This window comes from Arabidopsis lyrata (assembly GCF_000004255.2).
Source record: "Arabidopsis lyrata subsp. lyrata unplaced genomic scaffold ARALYscaffold_3, whole genome shotgun sequence".
Classification (NCBI taxonomy): Eukaryota; Viridiplantae; Streptophyta; class Magnoliopsida; order Brassicales; family Brassicaceae; genus Arabidopsis; species Arabidopsis lyrata.
In genome coordinates this window covers 12,159,875-12,174,392 of record NW_003302553.1, presented here as the reverse complement: position 1 = coordinate 12,174,392, position 14,518 = coordinate 12,159,875, and the positions used below count along the sequence as shown (strand labels likewise).

Sequence of the window (14,518 nt, the reverse complement as noted above, 5' to 3'; positions counted from 1 at the left end):
AATGTAATGTTTTAGTACAAATATCAAAGAAAAAATGGTATAATTGTGTCACATGAGAGTGGCAGAGAGAATCAAAGGAAGAAAGTGTACAAACACATCCCATTATGGGCCTGACCTCTGCATTTGTAGGACGAACATAAAAGGATCTTAATTAGTGAAAATATTAAAATTTAAGAAAAATAAAATTAGATTGAAAAATGGTGAAAACACGTGTGCACATTTGTTTCTTTTACCTTGGGGGGTAATATTTGGCTGCTTTCGTCATTTCTTTGGATTCCCTTCGAATCAAGAAATAGCTTCAATGTCAACTTTTGTTATTCTTTATTTGGTTTGGATATATTATTAGAGTTTTGATTAGTGGATTGATTTTCAAGCAAGAGCACTAAGAGTTATTTTAGTGCAACAAGATGTAACATTTGAACAACACACTTTACTTTTGATGCAACGACCTAAACTAATTTTTGAATTAAGTGAGTTTGTTTAAATGTTACATCATTGTTATAACTGAAGTGTGTTATCATTCAAAATAATAATTTTTTTGTATAAATAGTTATCGTAAAAAAAAAAATAGATAAAGCACTCTTTATAGTGGTTTTGAATGATAATTTACTCTTGTTTCACTTATTATCAGTACTATATTTTAACTATGGCATTTACCTAAAATAAAGGAGTTAAATTTTCTCTAACGTTTGTGGACAGCAATGGCTGGCGAGTGACATTGAGATTCCGAGTTACGACAAGTTCCCAAAGAGTGTTGTGTTCTTATATTATAAGAAAAAAAAACCCATAGCAGGTCACAGTAGTAATTGTTTTTGTCTCAGTGTGATTGTACCGATTTTGTTTTCTTTCTGGTAAAAAAAGATTTGGAATTTTCCGACGACTTTAGTCCACTAGAAGCAAGTTTACTTTTACGGTGCTCAATCGAAACGTTAAAAGAAAAGCAACCGAAGACAAATTTATAACATGGTAAAAAAAAAATGTTTCTGGGTGTAATTTGAGCCCAAGGCTAATATTTGGGCCCAAAAGGAAACATAAGCCTTTTAGGAATGGGTCTTTTCTTGTGCACTGTAATAACGAATTAGTCGTCATCGTCTTCTTCAGTCATCTTCTACCGGAATAAGCAGTAGAAATTATTCAGTGCTGAGAAGTCAGAACAGTACAAATTTCTATGGAATTACATGGAAATCGAGTATTTCAGGTTATTCTTCTTATCATTTCGGTTTTTTCCAAGTTATGTATCCTTTGTAATCTCTTTGTATTGGGAGATCGACCCTAACCGAGCCTAGATATCGAGATTTGGTTTGGGTCAATCTCACCAATCTCCCAATACTTTACAACATAGTATATACAACTGGACAAAGAACTCAACTTTTTTTCTTTTGTCACAGCAGGTCAGTCTCATTGCTTATGTAGTTTACTTTTTGGTATCTTACTCATGCATTTATTGAAAAAAGAATTTCAACATATCATTTGAATTGAGAGTTTTTCTGTCATCTTTTAGATGACTTGTGGCTAAGGATTTTGTACAAAAGACTCATCTTTCATCTTCTTAAACTATATATGTGGACCTTCTTGCCAGCTTTGACGGACCACATTCTACTTGTTGCTGGATCATCTACACTACACAGCTTGCAGCTTTAAATATAGAACCGTCATTGTTCCTGAGTAAATAAATATCAGAACCCGATATATATCCTCCTTGTCAAGAGAAAATCTTGAGTTTGTCTCCTCTTCTGATTCTCTCTACTGGATTGAATAAAATAACCCAGTCAATATTTCCTTTTTTCAATGTTCATGTATAAAACTTTATTTCAGGTGCAACGTGAAGGCTTCTTCTACATTCAATCCTCTAGTACAGAGGTATTGATTCTGCTTCTCTTATTACTTCTTGAGTTCTAAATGCTTTCTTGATCACTTTAATTAGGTTTGCATAAAGTTTTAGTTTTGGATTACTTTGGACTCTGTTACTTAGTCAAGAGAGATAGATTTCATAGGCATGCGATTAGTTATCTTTTCTTATTTCCCTCATCCTTAGACTATAAAGGTTTTTAATATCATCAATGAGTCGTTTTCTACTCTCGAGTCGAGTCTTCTTGTGTGGAAAAGTCAAAACTATACAAAATACTCAGAATAACATCATTTGCTCATTTTCATTGACTATGAAAATAGAATAACAGCAAAACTTGCAAGACCAATCAATCTCTTTGAATCGGTCTACAACACATTAAAGAACATATATTTCTGTACAGATCATAATAATGGGTCATTATGCTTATATTATATGCACAAATGTATCTGGCGTTTAACAGAAAGAAAAAGAAACATACATGACTGCAACATACTTTCTTTCTTGGAATTTGGTCATCAGAAGTAATATTCACTGCCTTCCTATAACCATGTCTATAGACATATGCCAATGAGGAGCAAAACCCCAACGCCTCTCCGCTTCTCAAATGGAAAGCATCAAAAAGCTGATTCTGACTATAGTTGGAGTGATGTAGGTACTGGGGAGAAGGCGAGGAATGTCTCCGTCCTCTGTGCCATCAGAAGGGCAGCTAAGAAAGTCTTTGCTATTATTTTCTTAGGACAACGAAAGTTCAAGCCAACAGAATGTAGATCTGATCCTGGAGAGAGCAGCACGCTTGACAGAGATTCTACATGTAGGTATATTGGAGCATGATTGCTTTGAATCTTTTAAGCTCTGGTGATGTATGCCTACCATTAAGACAAACAAACTTGAGGGTCTTTCATGGATGAGATATATTTTTTATGCATCTATGCTCTCTGTATTGCTGTGACAATCTTTTTTATCTTGTATATGTGCAGTATCAGGCTGGACTGGCTATTCATCACCAAGCTCTTTTGGAAGGTCAACAGAAAGAAAGATTTCAGGTCAATATCGTTTTTCTGGTTCAAGATTTCAAAGTCCTGGGAAAGATTCTTCTTCTAGCAAAAGTTGGCACCAAGGCCCGGTAATATTTTCTTTTGTGGAGCTTCAAAGGGCAACTGCAAATTTTTCATCGGTTCATCAAATTGGGGAAGGCGGTTTTGGAACTGTTTTTAAGGGAAAGCTTGATGATGGAACTATTGTTGCTATCAAGCGAGCCAGAAAGGTAGTGATTGAACTCCTTTTCTTGGAAAATATGTGGATAAGAGATTGAAGTAGTTTCTTAAAGAATAATTTGGAGAAGAAATGATTGATAACTCAAAATTTCTGTGGCAGAACAACTATGACAAAAGCTGGTTGCTAGAGTTTAAGAATGAAATATACACATTGTCAAAGATTGAGCATATGAATTTGGTAAAGCTATATGGATTTCTTGAACATGGAGATGAAAAGGTTATTGTTGTTGAATATGTTGGCAATGGAAACCTACGAGAACATCTAGATGGTAAGTTGCAAGAGGTACTTTCTTCTTATTCTTCCACTTCTATGTGTATAGACGAAGAAGACAAGTTTAGTCTCTATACTTTAGAGCATAGAGAACGACTTCAAATAAAAAATATCTGGAATTTAGAGTTCTCAACTTTTGTTCCTCTGTATCAAAACACAGGTTTACGGGGTAACCGCCTTGAAATGGCAGAACGTCTTGAGATTGCGATTGATGTAGCTCATGCATTGACCTATTTGCACACATATACGGGTACTCTTGTCATATCCTCTTCTTTGTTTCCTATTGGTGTTACAGTATAGCTTAGTGTGCCAAGATTTTATGCATTAGGGATCATTTTATAATGCAGATACTCCAATAATACACAGAGACATTAAAGCCTCAAATATCCTCATTACGAATAAGCTTAGAGCCAAAGTGGCAGACTTTGGCTTTGCTCGTTTAGTTTCGGAAGATCTCGGGGCTACTCATATATCGACTCAGGTCAAAGGATCTGCAGGTTATGTGGATCCAGATTACCTCAGGACGTTTCAACTAACCGACAAGAGTGACGTTTACTCTTTTGGTGTTTTGCTCATAGAGCTTCTCACTGGAAGACGTCCCATTGAGTTAAAGAGACCACGAAAAGACCGACTTACTGTTAAATGGGTAAGTCACTTTCTCTTTCCCCCTTCACCATAAGCTTGAGATAATCTCAACAATTTTAATCAAAGAAAAACTTGTTTCATCTTGTGCAGGCATTGAGGAGACTCAAAGACGATGAAGCTGTTCTCATAATGGATCCATTTCTCAAGAGAAACCGAGCCGCCATTGAAGTGGCTGAGAAAATGCTGAGACTGGCGAGCGAATGTCTTGCCCCGACGAGAGCTACACGTCCAGCTATGAAAGACATTGCGGAAAAGCTATGGGCTATAAGGAGAGAGATGAAGGAGACGATGATATGTTCCTCTGCCTCTAATTCTTCCTGTTCTTCAACAACACATAGCTTCATTGGTCGTGATTCAGACAGATTTGCGTTGCCGAGGATCGAAGACAACGAGAATAGCATTGAGTTACTCTCTCCTTGATGATATCAATTTGTGAAACATGTTGCTGCTTCCCTTATTTGAAGAAAAATCTTTACTTAGATGAATACAAATACACACGTCACTTAAATTTCTTTTGTTGTTATTGTATAGATAGATACAAATACAAAAACAAATTACTTTTGTTGAGTTTCGGGGAAAATGCTCAAATTCGAACTAACACTTAATGCATTTTCTTACACAAACTAAAATAATGGAGCCAAACATATACAAACTGATTAAGCCATCAAATTTCCACAAAAGCATATGTAAAGTAGAAAGCCAAAGTAGAGAAGATGTTGAATCCCATAAACATCAAATCACAACCATTCCCCAGTTGGCAGTCATTACACATCAAATCCAGAGAATATGACATTGACGATGAAAGATCACTAACAACAACAATCCACAAAAAAAAGGATACAACACAAACACAAAACCCTTCTTTTTGTATTATATATAAATTTACAAAAGAGACTCTTCACGTCTCTCAAGCGAATTTTGGCTTAGGCAAGGCCGAGCCACCAAGGCCGCTGCTGCTGCTGCCACCGCCTCCTCCTCCTCCATGGACTGGTCCAAGCTTCTGGATCCAATGTTTCAGACCTTTCCTTGAGTCCTTACAGATCTTGTGCGAAGACAGATTCAGGTTCCCTTCACGTTCCAGTGAAATCGCAAACTGTTCAAGCACTTTCACTATCTGCCAGAACTCTGGTCTCTTATCCGGTGCAACCGACCAACACTGCTCTATCAGAGCTTTCATGGCTACTGGACAATCTCCCGGAATAGCTGGCCTAATGTTCTGAACCAAAGATCAACATTTTTCATATCTCAAATGGTTGAACCAACTGAACAATAAAGGACCTTACATATACTTGTGCTGTAAGATTTTTGTATGTTAAATTCTAAGCCTTTAACCATAACCATTAGACAGTCCTTGTGCTGAAACATGGCATAAAATTCCACGGAAGATTACAATCATGAAATAGTCAGGAGACCCACAGAATATTTACCTTGTGTACGACTGCGAAAGCAGCTTGAATAGGATTCATGTCCTCATACGGGATTGCCCCAGCTACCATTTCCCATAAAACGAGTCCAAAGCTGTAAACATCGGCCTTACGCCCGTGTGGTTTCCGTTTTATCATTTCAGGTGCCATCCACCGATATGTTCCGGGGTCATCAGCCAACATGTCACAGTACTCCTCCTCGCACGCTATGCCAAAGTCAGCGATCTTCAAATGGAAGTCTTCGTCGATCAATACATTTTCCGGCTTAAGATCCCGATGAATTATGCGTCGTGAGTGAATATATTCCATTCCTCTTGCAATATCTAGAGCAAACTCTATAAGCTTTTTCAAAGGAAGAGACCTATTCTCAGGCTTGTGCAGAAAAGATCTTAACGATCCTTCAGGTAAAACTGCGTGAGGACACAATATACAGGCGGGTCTTTATACGCTCCCACAAACTGTTTTTAGCACACAAATAAGATAAGAGAAGTCAACAAAAACCGTAATCATTTCATCTAGACTGACATGACAATCAACCAAGATAACATAACGAGAGAGAAGAAATCACCTTTATAACATTTGGATGGGTCAATCGAGACAAAAGGGTGACTTCCTTGGTAAACTGTTTCTCTAAACGAGCTCCCAAGCATCCATTATCGTCATCATCAGGTACAGTGATAAGCTTCACGGCAACAGCTTTATCTTCATACTTACCATGGTATAGCCGGCTATATAACCCATGAGCAAACTTAAGCCCAAAGAACAACTTTGACATATCAACACGGAACTCTTCAGAAGCTTCTACAGCACTCACTCTACGACCAGTATTATCAAAAAGCTTAGACCATCCTGTGTCCTTCTTGCTCTTCACCCTCTCTTGAATTCTCAGAGTGCCAAGATCTCTGATAGGACCTGATGGAGACCGCAAATTAAATGATCTCTTTTCAAAGGAGTTTTTATGAGATAACTTAGGCTTCATTCCCTTTTCCGATTCCACCCGTCTCGGATGTGGAGTAGAAAATCTCTTACGCTCCGACCTTGCTTCCTTAAACACATCAGGAACAGCCATTTGAGGCGAGGGAGAAACAGATCTCTGCTTATTAGTTACAGGGTTTGTCTGTATTTCCGAATCAACAACATATACATCAGCTTCCAAACACGAGGTATCTTCCGTAGTCTGTGAGTTACTAGAAACCAACTTGGGATCCGATGATGATGCCGACGACGAAGATGATGATCTCTGGGGTATAGTTCTCAATCCAGCAATCTTATCTTGGTTTACCATAAAAGGGAGAGAAGCCAACTTTGACGAATTCAAACGATAAGAAACCGTTTGAGAAAACTTAGCCCTCCTAATCCAAGAAGTAGCCTCTTCATCCATCTCTAAGCTCGAAAAACAAACTCACTTATTAATAAAGACGCTTGAAATGCTAAAAGCCTAAACCTTTTCTCAAAGACTAAACAACCAAAACTCTCAGTTTCTCCAAAGTCCCTAAGCAAACCCGTGAATACGAATCAGATGACTTTCTGCAATCTCCAACAATCTCATTTCCACGATAATACACAATCTCTTCAAAACCATCGAAGCCCCATTTCTCACCTTCAACCATTAATCAACAACATCTACAAACCCAAAAAAAAAAGAAGAAAACTTTCCTACGAATACTAAAAACTCGAAATTTCTCCAAACGTCCCACCAAATCGCCGGAAATCCTGAATTACATGCCTCTTCCTACAAATCAAGAAGCAATACTCAGGAAACCAAATACATAGAAGCTATTGAGAACAATAATGAGGGTAAAAGATCGATCTAATCAACAAAATTAGGAAACTAATTAAGATTTAGCTAACCTGAAACAAACGGAATCACAACAAAAAACTATGAAGCGTCGTGTGTTTAGAGGAGAAGAAAAATCTCCAAGTGAATCGGAAATCAAGAAGATCCGGCGACTTGAAGCCGGAGGAAGAAGGAATCGAATGAGAAAATCGAGAGCTAAACCATAAGACGTTTTTGGATTCTCAAAGACCTTTTTGACGAATCCAGACCTCTTACGCCTTTTTAGATGGATTTTATTTTTCTTTTTTATTTTCACAGATAAATTCTTTTGGAATATTAAGAAAATTACGTTAAAACGACAGCGTATTAGTCTGTCTGTCAGCATCTCTGATATGCTCTAATTATTCCGTCTGATAGAGAAATTCAATTTAATTTATGTTATAATACATCATATTGGACTTATAACCGGGCCCAATAAGCCCATCAGGGTTATTCGTTATGTACTCTAAAACCCTAGGTTTATATGCTTATATATATGTATCATTATTCATGGAATGGAACGAGACAACAATAAGTTTCACAACACGTTATCAGCACGAGTTTGCTCTTAACAACCCTAACCCTAAAAATCGCAAAACACTGTTCACGCCGACACTGTTCATCGACACTGTTCGCCGATACTGTTCACGCCGACACTGTTCATCGATACTGTTCATCGACACTGTTCGCCGATACTGTTAACGCCGACACTGTTCACTGTTCATCGATACTGTTCATCGGTACTGTTCATCGACAGCGTAAGTTACCGAGGTCTTAAGCTCCCGGTTCAATCCGTTCAACCCCAATTGGTGAAAGGTAAAAACGAAACCTAGCGGCTCAACCGCTTACTTTTGTAAAATCAACGTGTTGTGAAACTTATTGTTATCTCATTCCATTCCATGAATAATGATACATATATATAGGCATATAAACCTAGGGTTTTAGAGTACATAATGAATAATCCTGATGGGCTTATTGGGCCCGGTTATAAGTCAAATATGATGTATTATAAGTTTATAACATAGTTAAATTTTTTCTAGTGTTTAAAACAAACTTTGTAATTTTTTCGAGAAGCGAAAAAACCCACTTAAGATACCAAACACTACAACGTATCCAAACAAACATACACAATACAATAATACATATAAACAAACAGAAATTGTCACCATATTATCTACCAACCAAAAAATCAGCCCGTGGTGTAGGCTGTAGGACGGGTATCAACTAGTGTTGTATTAAAACTTAAAAGATATAATCAAAAACAAAGGGATTTGAGTTTACAAATTTGCTTATTTTTATTTATCTTAATATTTTTACAAATTTTGTTAAATTTATACTTAGTAGACTTTTTATTTTGTTTTATTTATAAAAGAATTAACTTTAGTAAAAAGCAATTGTTACCCGTGCGTGCACGGGAGATAATACTAGTTAATGGATAATCGAACGCGCTCGATTTTCCATATAGGATCCAATTTCGTTAGCCCACACATCTATTCATTTAGGCCCATTAGTTTGGTGTATATATAAATATACATCAACCCTAAAAACGGATCGCGAGGAAAGGCGTTTGTGATTTGCTTAGGTTTAGACTTGAGAGGATGCGGAACGATGCGGCGGCGCCTAAATACGCGACAGCTGAAATAGCGGTGTGGTGGGACATGAAGGACTGTCCGATTCCCGAGGGTTATGAAGCTCATCGGGTCCGTCCGAGTATAGAAGGGGCGTTCAAGAAACTAGGCTACTCTGGTCCTGTCTCCATCACTGCCTATGGCGACCAAACACAAACCCCTGATAATCTCCTGCGAGGGCTCTCTTCAACTGGAGTCCATGTTGCACATGCCATTACCGGTGAGTCCAATTTCTTATCGATCTGTGGGTTTAAATTTCAAAACGTTGAAATGGTTTCCTTTTAATTTGACTGAAACAGAAAGCACATGCGCTCTCATGTATTCGGATATGGTGGAATGGCGACGTCATATTCCTCCTCCGGCGACAATGATGTTCATATCCAATCAGGTGGACCATGTCTTCTCATTGGATCTGGCCCGGCTACAACAAGAGACGCAATACAACCTCTTTCTGGCTTACTCGGTTAGTTCTAAAGCCATACCAGCTCTTGAGACTTCTGCAGAGTGGCGCTGGAACAATTTACTAAAGTCGAAGACGAAGAAGACCAGAGTGGTTAAAATATATGAAGAAGAAGAAAGTGACCGTGCCATGTTTTATTGTAAATCGTGCGATTTCGATTGCCAAAGCTTGAGGGAACTCAGGAAGCATCTCTCGAGTAGATATCATGCAATGGGAGTAAGCCTAATCCTGTCTCTACGGTAATTAATTAACTAATTGTTTCATTTGTCTAAATTTGAGCAACTAACCTTTTGTTTTGTTTATCGCAGGAACTTTTATGCCCTACTGCTACAGAAATTTCTCCTGTAACGATGAAGTGGGGAAGGAACTTCCCGGCCAAGCCTGAATACGCCACGGCTAAAATTCTGGTGTTGTGGGACATTGTGGACTGTCCGATTCCCGAGGGTTATGAAGTTCATCGGGTCCGTCCGAGTATAGAAGGGGCGTTCAAGAAACTAGGCTACTCTGGTCCTGTCTCCATCACCGCCTATGGCGACCAATCACAAACCCCTGATCATCTCCTGCGAGGGCTCTCTTCCACTGGAGTCGCTGTTTCACATGCCATTACCGGTTAGTCCAATTGTTACTGATCTCTGGAATTTCAACTGCATGTATATATAGTGAAATGCTTTCCTTTTTATTGAAACAGAAGTCAGATACAAAAGAATGTTTTCCGATTTGATTCGATGGCAATACCTTAATCCTCCTCCAGCTACAATCATGCTCATATCCGATCATATAGAGGATTACTTCTCAACTTCTGTTGCCAGTCTTCAACAATGTTGTATTAAATATAAATACAACATGTTCCTGGCTTATTCATTTAGGCCTACCAAAATGTTAGCCCTCGTCACCTCTGCAGAGTGGCTCTGGGAAAGCTTACTGGAAGGTGTTTATTTGTCCTCCTCTCGTCATTGAAATCTAATTACGCTGTTTCTGAGCTATATAGTTTGTTCCACAGTTTCAGAGACAAGAAGACACGTTCTTCAAAGGTGCAGTAGTCAAAGGGGTGAACCTGAATCTACCAGAATGTTTGATTGCAAAACGTGCCTTTTTGATTGCAAGAGCCTTGATGATTTCATGAAGCATCTCTCAACTAATGAACATGCATGGGAAGTAAGCATTCTCTCTCAATACATTATTTCATTTTTTCTAACCATTTGAGCAAATACACTACAACATTTTATTAATTTATAGTGATATTAATTTCTCTATAAATCAGTGTTCTAAAAAGCGGTCTAGGTGGTCGCCTAGGCCCCGACTAGGCGCTAGGCTTTCATGCGACGCCTAGATGACCGCCTTGACCGCCTAAAATTACATAGAACTTGTTTAATATTTTTTTAATTTTTAATTAAATTTTATTTATATATATATAGTTATAAATATTCATATATTATTTAATATAAATATAAGTAAATGATTTATCTAATTTTTGTTTATGATTTCATATTTTTAGTTTTTTTTAGATATTTTATATATAATATCATACTTATAATGTTTTATGTAATAAACGTCTAAACCGTCTAAAAATCGCTTAGGTCCCGATTAGGCGTTCTAGGCGCTAGGCGCTGGGTCACCGCCCGCTTAGCGCCTAGCGCTTTCTTGAACATTGCTATAAATTAATATTTATTATTTTGTAGGATAAATTAATATTAATTTATTTATAGAAATATTTTTAAAAAATGAATGATATAACAAGAAAATAAATCAATTTACTTAAATGATATACATAGATTTAATTTATGATTTGTGGCATCAATTTTTGTATTTAAATCGTCTATGCAACTATCGAAATCAAAATGATGTATATTCAAAATTTAAAAATTTACAAATAGTTTTGTATATTTTTATGAAATATTTTTGTAGGCGATGATAAACTAAAATAGTTTAAAAACACAACATAACAGTTTTTTATATCAAAACGTTAGTGATGAGTTAATTTTAAGAAAAATTCATGGGCTATATTAATTTAAAACCACAATTGACCAAAAAATTAAGAATATACTCATAGTTTTTATATTATTAGTTCTCTCTCCTTAACTTTTGTAAGTTGGACCAAAATGCCCCTCCGCATATAACAAATTAGTTAATAATATAATAAAATAGTTATCAACGTTTCTTATTTGATTCTGAATAGATTGTCCGTCAAATATCTGAGTAAGAATATATGATGAGTTAAATGATAATCTATTGGTTTAGCACGATAACAAAATATATATCAATAAGTTTATAAATATATCGTGTTAAAACATATTGTATCGCTATAAGTTTATAATTGATATGATAAAGTTTATATTATCATAGAAAATATTTATGGTAAGATAGTAAATATATAGATAATATTTATATTAACGTGTATAACAATGTTAACATGATAAAAATAAAAGTAACATGTGTTACTTTAGTTCTGTTCACCGACAAGCAAACCCAGAAAACAACATAATTAAGTTTTTTGGCTGCCACTGTCAAATCTTCAATCATCACAGCTCCTCCGTCCCTATCTTCATCTCAACTAACCACTCCATTTGATCTAACTTCACGACACTGTCGCTTTCTCCAACGTAGTTACCGTAACTGATATAATTATCACCACTACTGATAGAATCATCACCACCACTACCATCGGAACCATTAACACGTACAATCATTTATGCCATTTAGTCATTGCTCTTGCCAGAAAACTTAGCCATATACAATCATCTTCATCGTTGTTGTTTCCGTTTCCTTCTCGACACCGTTTATTTCTCATGAGCTGAGCAATGAAGAGAGAGAAAAGAAGATGAGAAAGGTGTGTAAGGATAATAAAGTAACTTTATCTGCTCTTTTACTGTAGAAATAGTGATCAATTCGTCCACCTAATTTTGTAGTCTTATATGGTCAGTTATTGTAGATACCCAAAATTCATTTAAAAAACACAACCATATATTGATATATTATTTTTATGTATATATATATATATGTAATTTACATAATTATTAATTTATGATATTATTGAGATCATATTTATACATAGAAACTTCAAAAAAATTATTATTTTATTATCTTATCGAATTTTGTCAATTTTTACACCGACCCAGTATTAATCTATGGAGGTTTTACTGTAATACTTCCTCCATTCCAAAATATAAATGTTTTAGCTAAAAGCATATATAATAAGAAAGTTGTACTATTAAAAAGTTTAACCAATCATAAACAAGACTATATAAAATTAATCTAAAAGTTGCATAGAAAGTTGAAAACATCTTATATTGTGAAACAAAAAAATCTCTCTAAAACATCCTATATTATGAAACGGAAGGAGTATGTTTTAAGCTTTTTCCACTCTTTGTCAAGCAGGAGTCTTGTATTCATGAGAATCTTCGAACATTGGAGCTCGAGCGAAACATTAACCTCCTAAAGGAGGCAAGTTTTTCTTAATAATAATTTATACATTTTTTTTTTCTTTTTTTATGCATAGAAATCCTTTTTAAATGGTTTCACTTTCTATTGTCCTTTCAGTTCCTTGTTTCCACAGTTTTATGTTTTCACGTTTCCAAATACTCTTGTTTCTTATATACATCTTGTAGGCAGAAGAAGATATTCCAAAGAGCAAACGTTTGAGGAAAGCATTTCGGACGGGTTTTCGTTCTTTCCATATTCATCATCGTGGAACTCGACGTCTTACTAATCGTGGAGCTAAAAAATGTCAATAAATTGGTTGTTTCATATACCCGCATCTGGCTGAAACGAGTGTTGTCTTCCCAACCGCAACATGATCAGCCGGCAGCATCGAGAGGGAGATAATAAAATCGGTTGTGTTTTTTCCTTGTCCTCGAAACTTTTATTTTTCGTTTCTGCCTTTGTTTCAAAATGGACTTTTTATTTTTCGTTTTGTTTGTTAAAGCAATGGATATTTATCTATTTTTAGATTACTTGATCCTAATGTTATGTTTATATCTTTTTAAGATCCTTATGATGTGTGGGTTTTAAAATTTTTCAAGGGAGAATTGATTATATAAGAGAATTATATGATGATTTGTCTATGTATTCATTCTAAATTATACATCGTTAATATATGCTTTTTCAAAATTAAAACCCCATTGTATCCTTTCAAAATAATTTTATTTCCTTAAATAATCTGATTTGTATTTTAATTTATTTTCCTAACTTATCTCTTTATTAATAATAATTCAACATGTAAGAAAAGGAAAATTATACAATAATTTAGAAAAAAAAATTAAATGAAAGTATTATAATTATTATTTTTAATATATATATATATATATATATATATATATATATATATATATATATATATTTGTATATTTCTTTCTCTTTTGTTGTTATAATCCATTTTAGTTGTTGATATTAATGTGCGTGTTTATTGGTATTAAGGACCAATAAAAGAATACCAAATTATGGTGAGTTCCATTATGTAAAAAAAAATATAAGTCAGATTTCATGTCATAAAAAAAATTAATAATAATTTCAGATTCATATAAAAGGATGTTAGTTCCCACCAAAAATAAAAATAAATGGATGTTAGTTCTATTTATCTTCAGTTTATAATTAACGGTCAAGTGGTCGATTAGATTTTGACACGAGTTAAAATAAAATTATTATTCAATTTTTATTATGAATCGGTTTAATTTGAAGATTTCTTATATTTTTAAAATTTTATAATAGTTTGATGAATTAATTATAATATTTTTTTAAAGATTTTATTTCCTTGAATTTGTTTCTAAATTTTCGATTATTTTTTAATTTATTAAGAAATTCTAGATTACACGAAATTTATATTTTAATTTTCGTAGAATATAGGCAAAAAACATAAGAATATGCTTTCTAATTTTTTTGGACGAAGAGTAAATATTAGACAAAGTATTCTAACTTTCGTAGAACAAAGAATAAATGATAGAATACCTATTCTAAATTTAATAGAAATTGCAATTCTAATTTTTTAGAACAAAATTCAGTTCTAAATTTTCTAGAACATGTAGAGAGTATAGAACACTTAATCTAAATTTCAATAGAACATGTTCATTGTATAGAATACGTAATCTAAACTTCAGAAGAAGTATTCTAACCATTTTATATCGATTTTTATAAATAAGAAATGATAAAAAAAAAAAA

The 14,518-nt window shown here is 34.8% G+C and overlaps 2 protein-coding genes and 1 pseudogene across 7 annotated transcripts; 2 read left to right on the top strand and 1 right to left on the bottom strand.

Annotated features, from left to right (window-relative positions):
- The first annotated feature begins 1,078 nt into the window (after positions 1-1,078).
- LOC9319618 (calmodulin-binding receptor-like cytoplasmic kinase 1) lies at positions 1,079-4,648 on the top strand. 5 transcript variants are annotated; one of them, XM_021030408.1, is made up of 8 exons: positions 1,079-1,198; positions 1,816-1,860; positions 2,488-2,660; positions 2,827-3,113; positions 3,224-3,392; positions 3,555-3,644; positions 3,742-4,040; positions 4,130-4,648. In XM_021030408.1, the coding sequence occupies exons 1-8, from the start codon at positions 1,179-1,181 to the stop codon at positions 4,457-4,459; spliced, it is 1,413 nt and encodes a 470-aa protein (XP_020886067.1). In that variant the 5' UTR covers positions 1,079-1,178; the 3' UTR covers positions 4,460-4,648. The 5 variants fall into 5 exon arrangements, with proteins under 5 accessions (XP_020886067.1, XP_020886064.1, XP_002885670.1 ...); XM_021030405.1 differs by having other exon boundaries at positions 1,080-1,198; positions 2,407-2,660; XM_002885624.2 differs by having other exon boundaries at positions 1,088-1,198; positions 1,580-1,860; positions 2,407-2,660.
- Positions 4,649-4,744: 96 nt separating this feature from the next.
- On the bottom strand, positions 4,745-7,528 carry LOC9321736 (annotated as a pseudogene). The gene is made up of 4 exons (XR_002333082.1): positions 7,315-7,528; positions 6,032-7,195; positions 5,467-5,921; positions 4,745-5,255 (listed from the first exon to the last, which is right to left on the bottom strand). The product of XR_002333082.1 is annotated as a serine/threonine-protein kinase HT1 (transcript).
- A 1,290-nt stretch (positions 7,529-8,818) lies between these two features.
- LOC9319617 lies at positions 8,819-13,354 on the top strand. Its single transcript, XM_021030404.1, has 7 exons — positions 8,819-9,127; positions 9,207-9,583; positions 9,676-9,976; positions 10,056-10,295; positions 10,368-10,522; positions 12,743-12,808; positions 12,973-13,354. Exons 1-7 carry the CDS (start codon positions 8,878-8,880, stop codon positions 13,096-13,098), a joined length of 1,515 nt encoding a protein of 504 aa, XP_020886063.1. The 5' UTR covers positions 8,819-8,877; the 3' UTR covers positions 13,099-13,354.
- The last annotated feature ends 1,164 nt before the right edge of the window (positions 13,355-14,518 follow it).

What these genes read in the sequence shown, in the direction of transcription:
- LOC9319617 (XM_021030404.1), top strand. Translation starts at nt 8,878, where the DNA reads ATGCGGAACGATGCGGCGGCGCCTAAATACGCGACAGCTGAAATAGCG. An exon ending in CTGGGAAAGCTTACTGGAAG is followed by an intron (nt 10,296 to 10,367) that starts GTGTTTATTTGT and finishes TTTGTTCCACAG; the next exon opens with TTTCAGAGACAAGAAGACAC. An exon ending in CTAATGAACATGCATGGGAA is followed by an intron (nt 10,523 to 12,742) that starts GTAAGCATTCTC and finishes TTTGTCAAGCAG; the next exon opens with GAGTCTTGTATTCATGAGAA.
- LOC9319618 (XM_021030405.1), top strand. Translation starts at nt 1,179, where the DNA reads ATGGAAATCGAGTATTTCAG. An exon ending in CTATCAAGCGAGCCAGAAAG is followed by an intron (nt 3,114 to 3,223) that starts GTAGTGATTGAA and finishes TTTCTGTGGCAG; the next exon opens with AACAACTATGACAAAAGCTG. An exon ending in CCTACGAGAACATCTAGATG is followed by an intron (nt 3,393 to 3,554) that starts GTAAGTTGCAAG and finishes ATCAAAACACAG; the next exon opens with GTTTACGGGGTAACCGCCTT.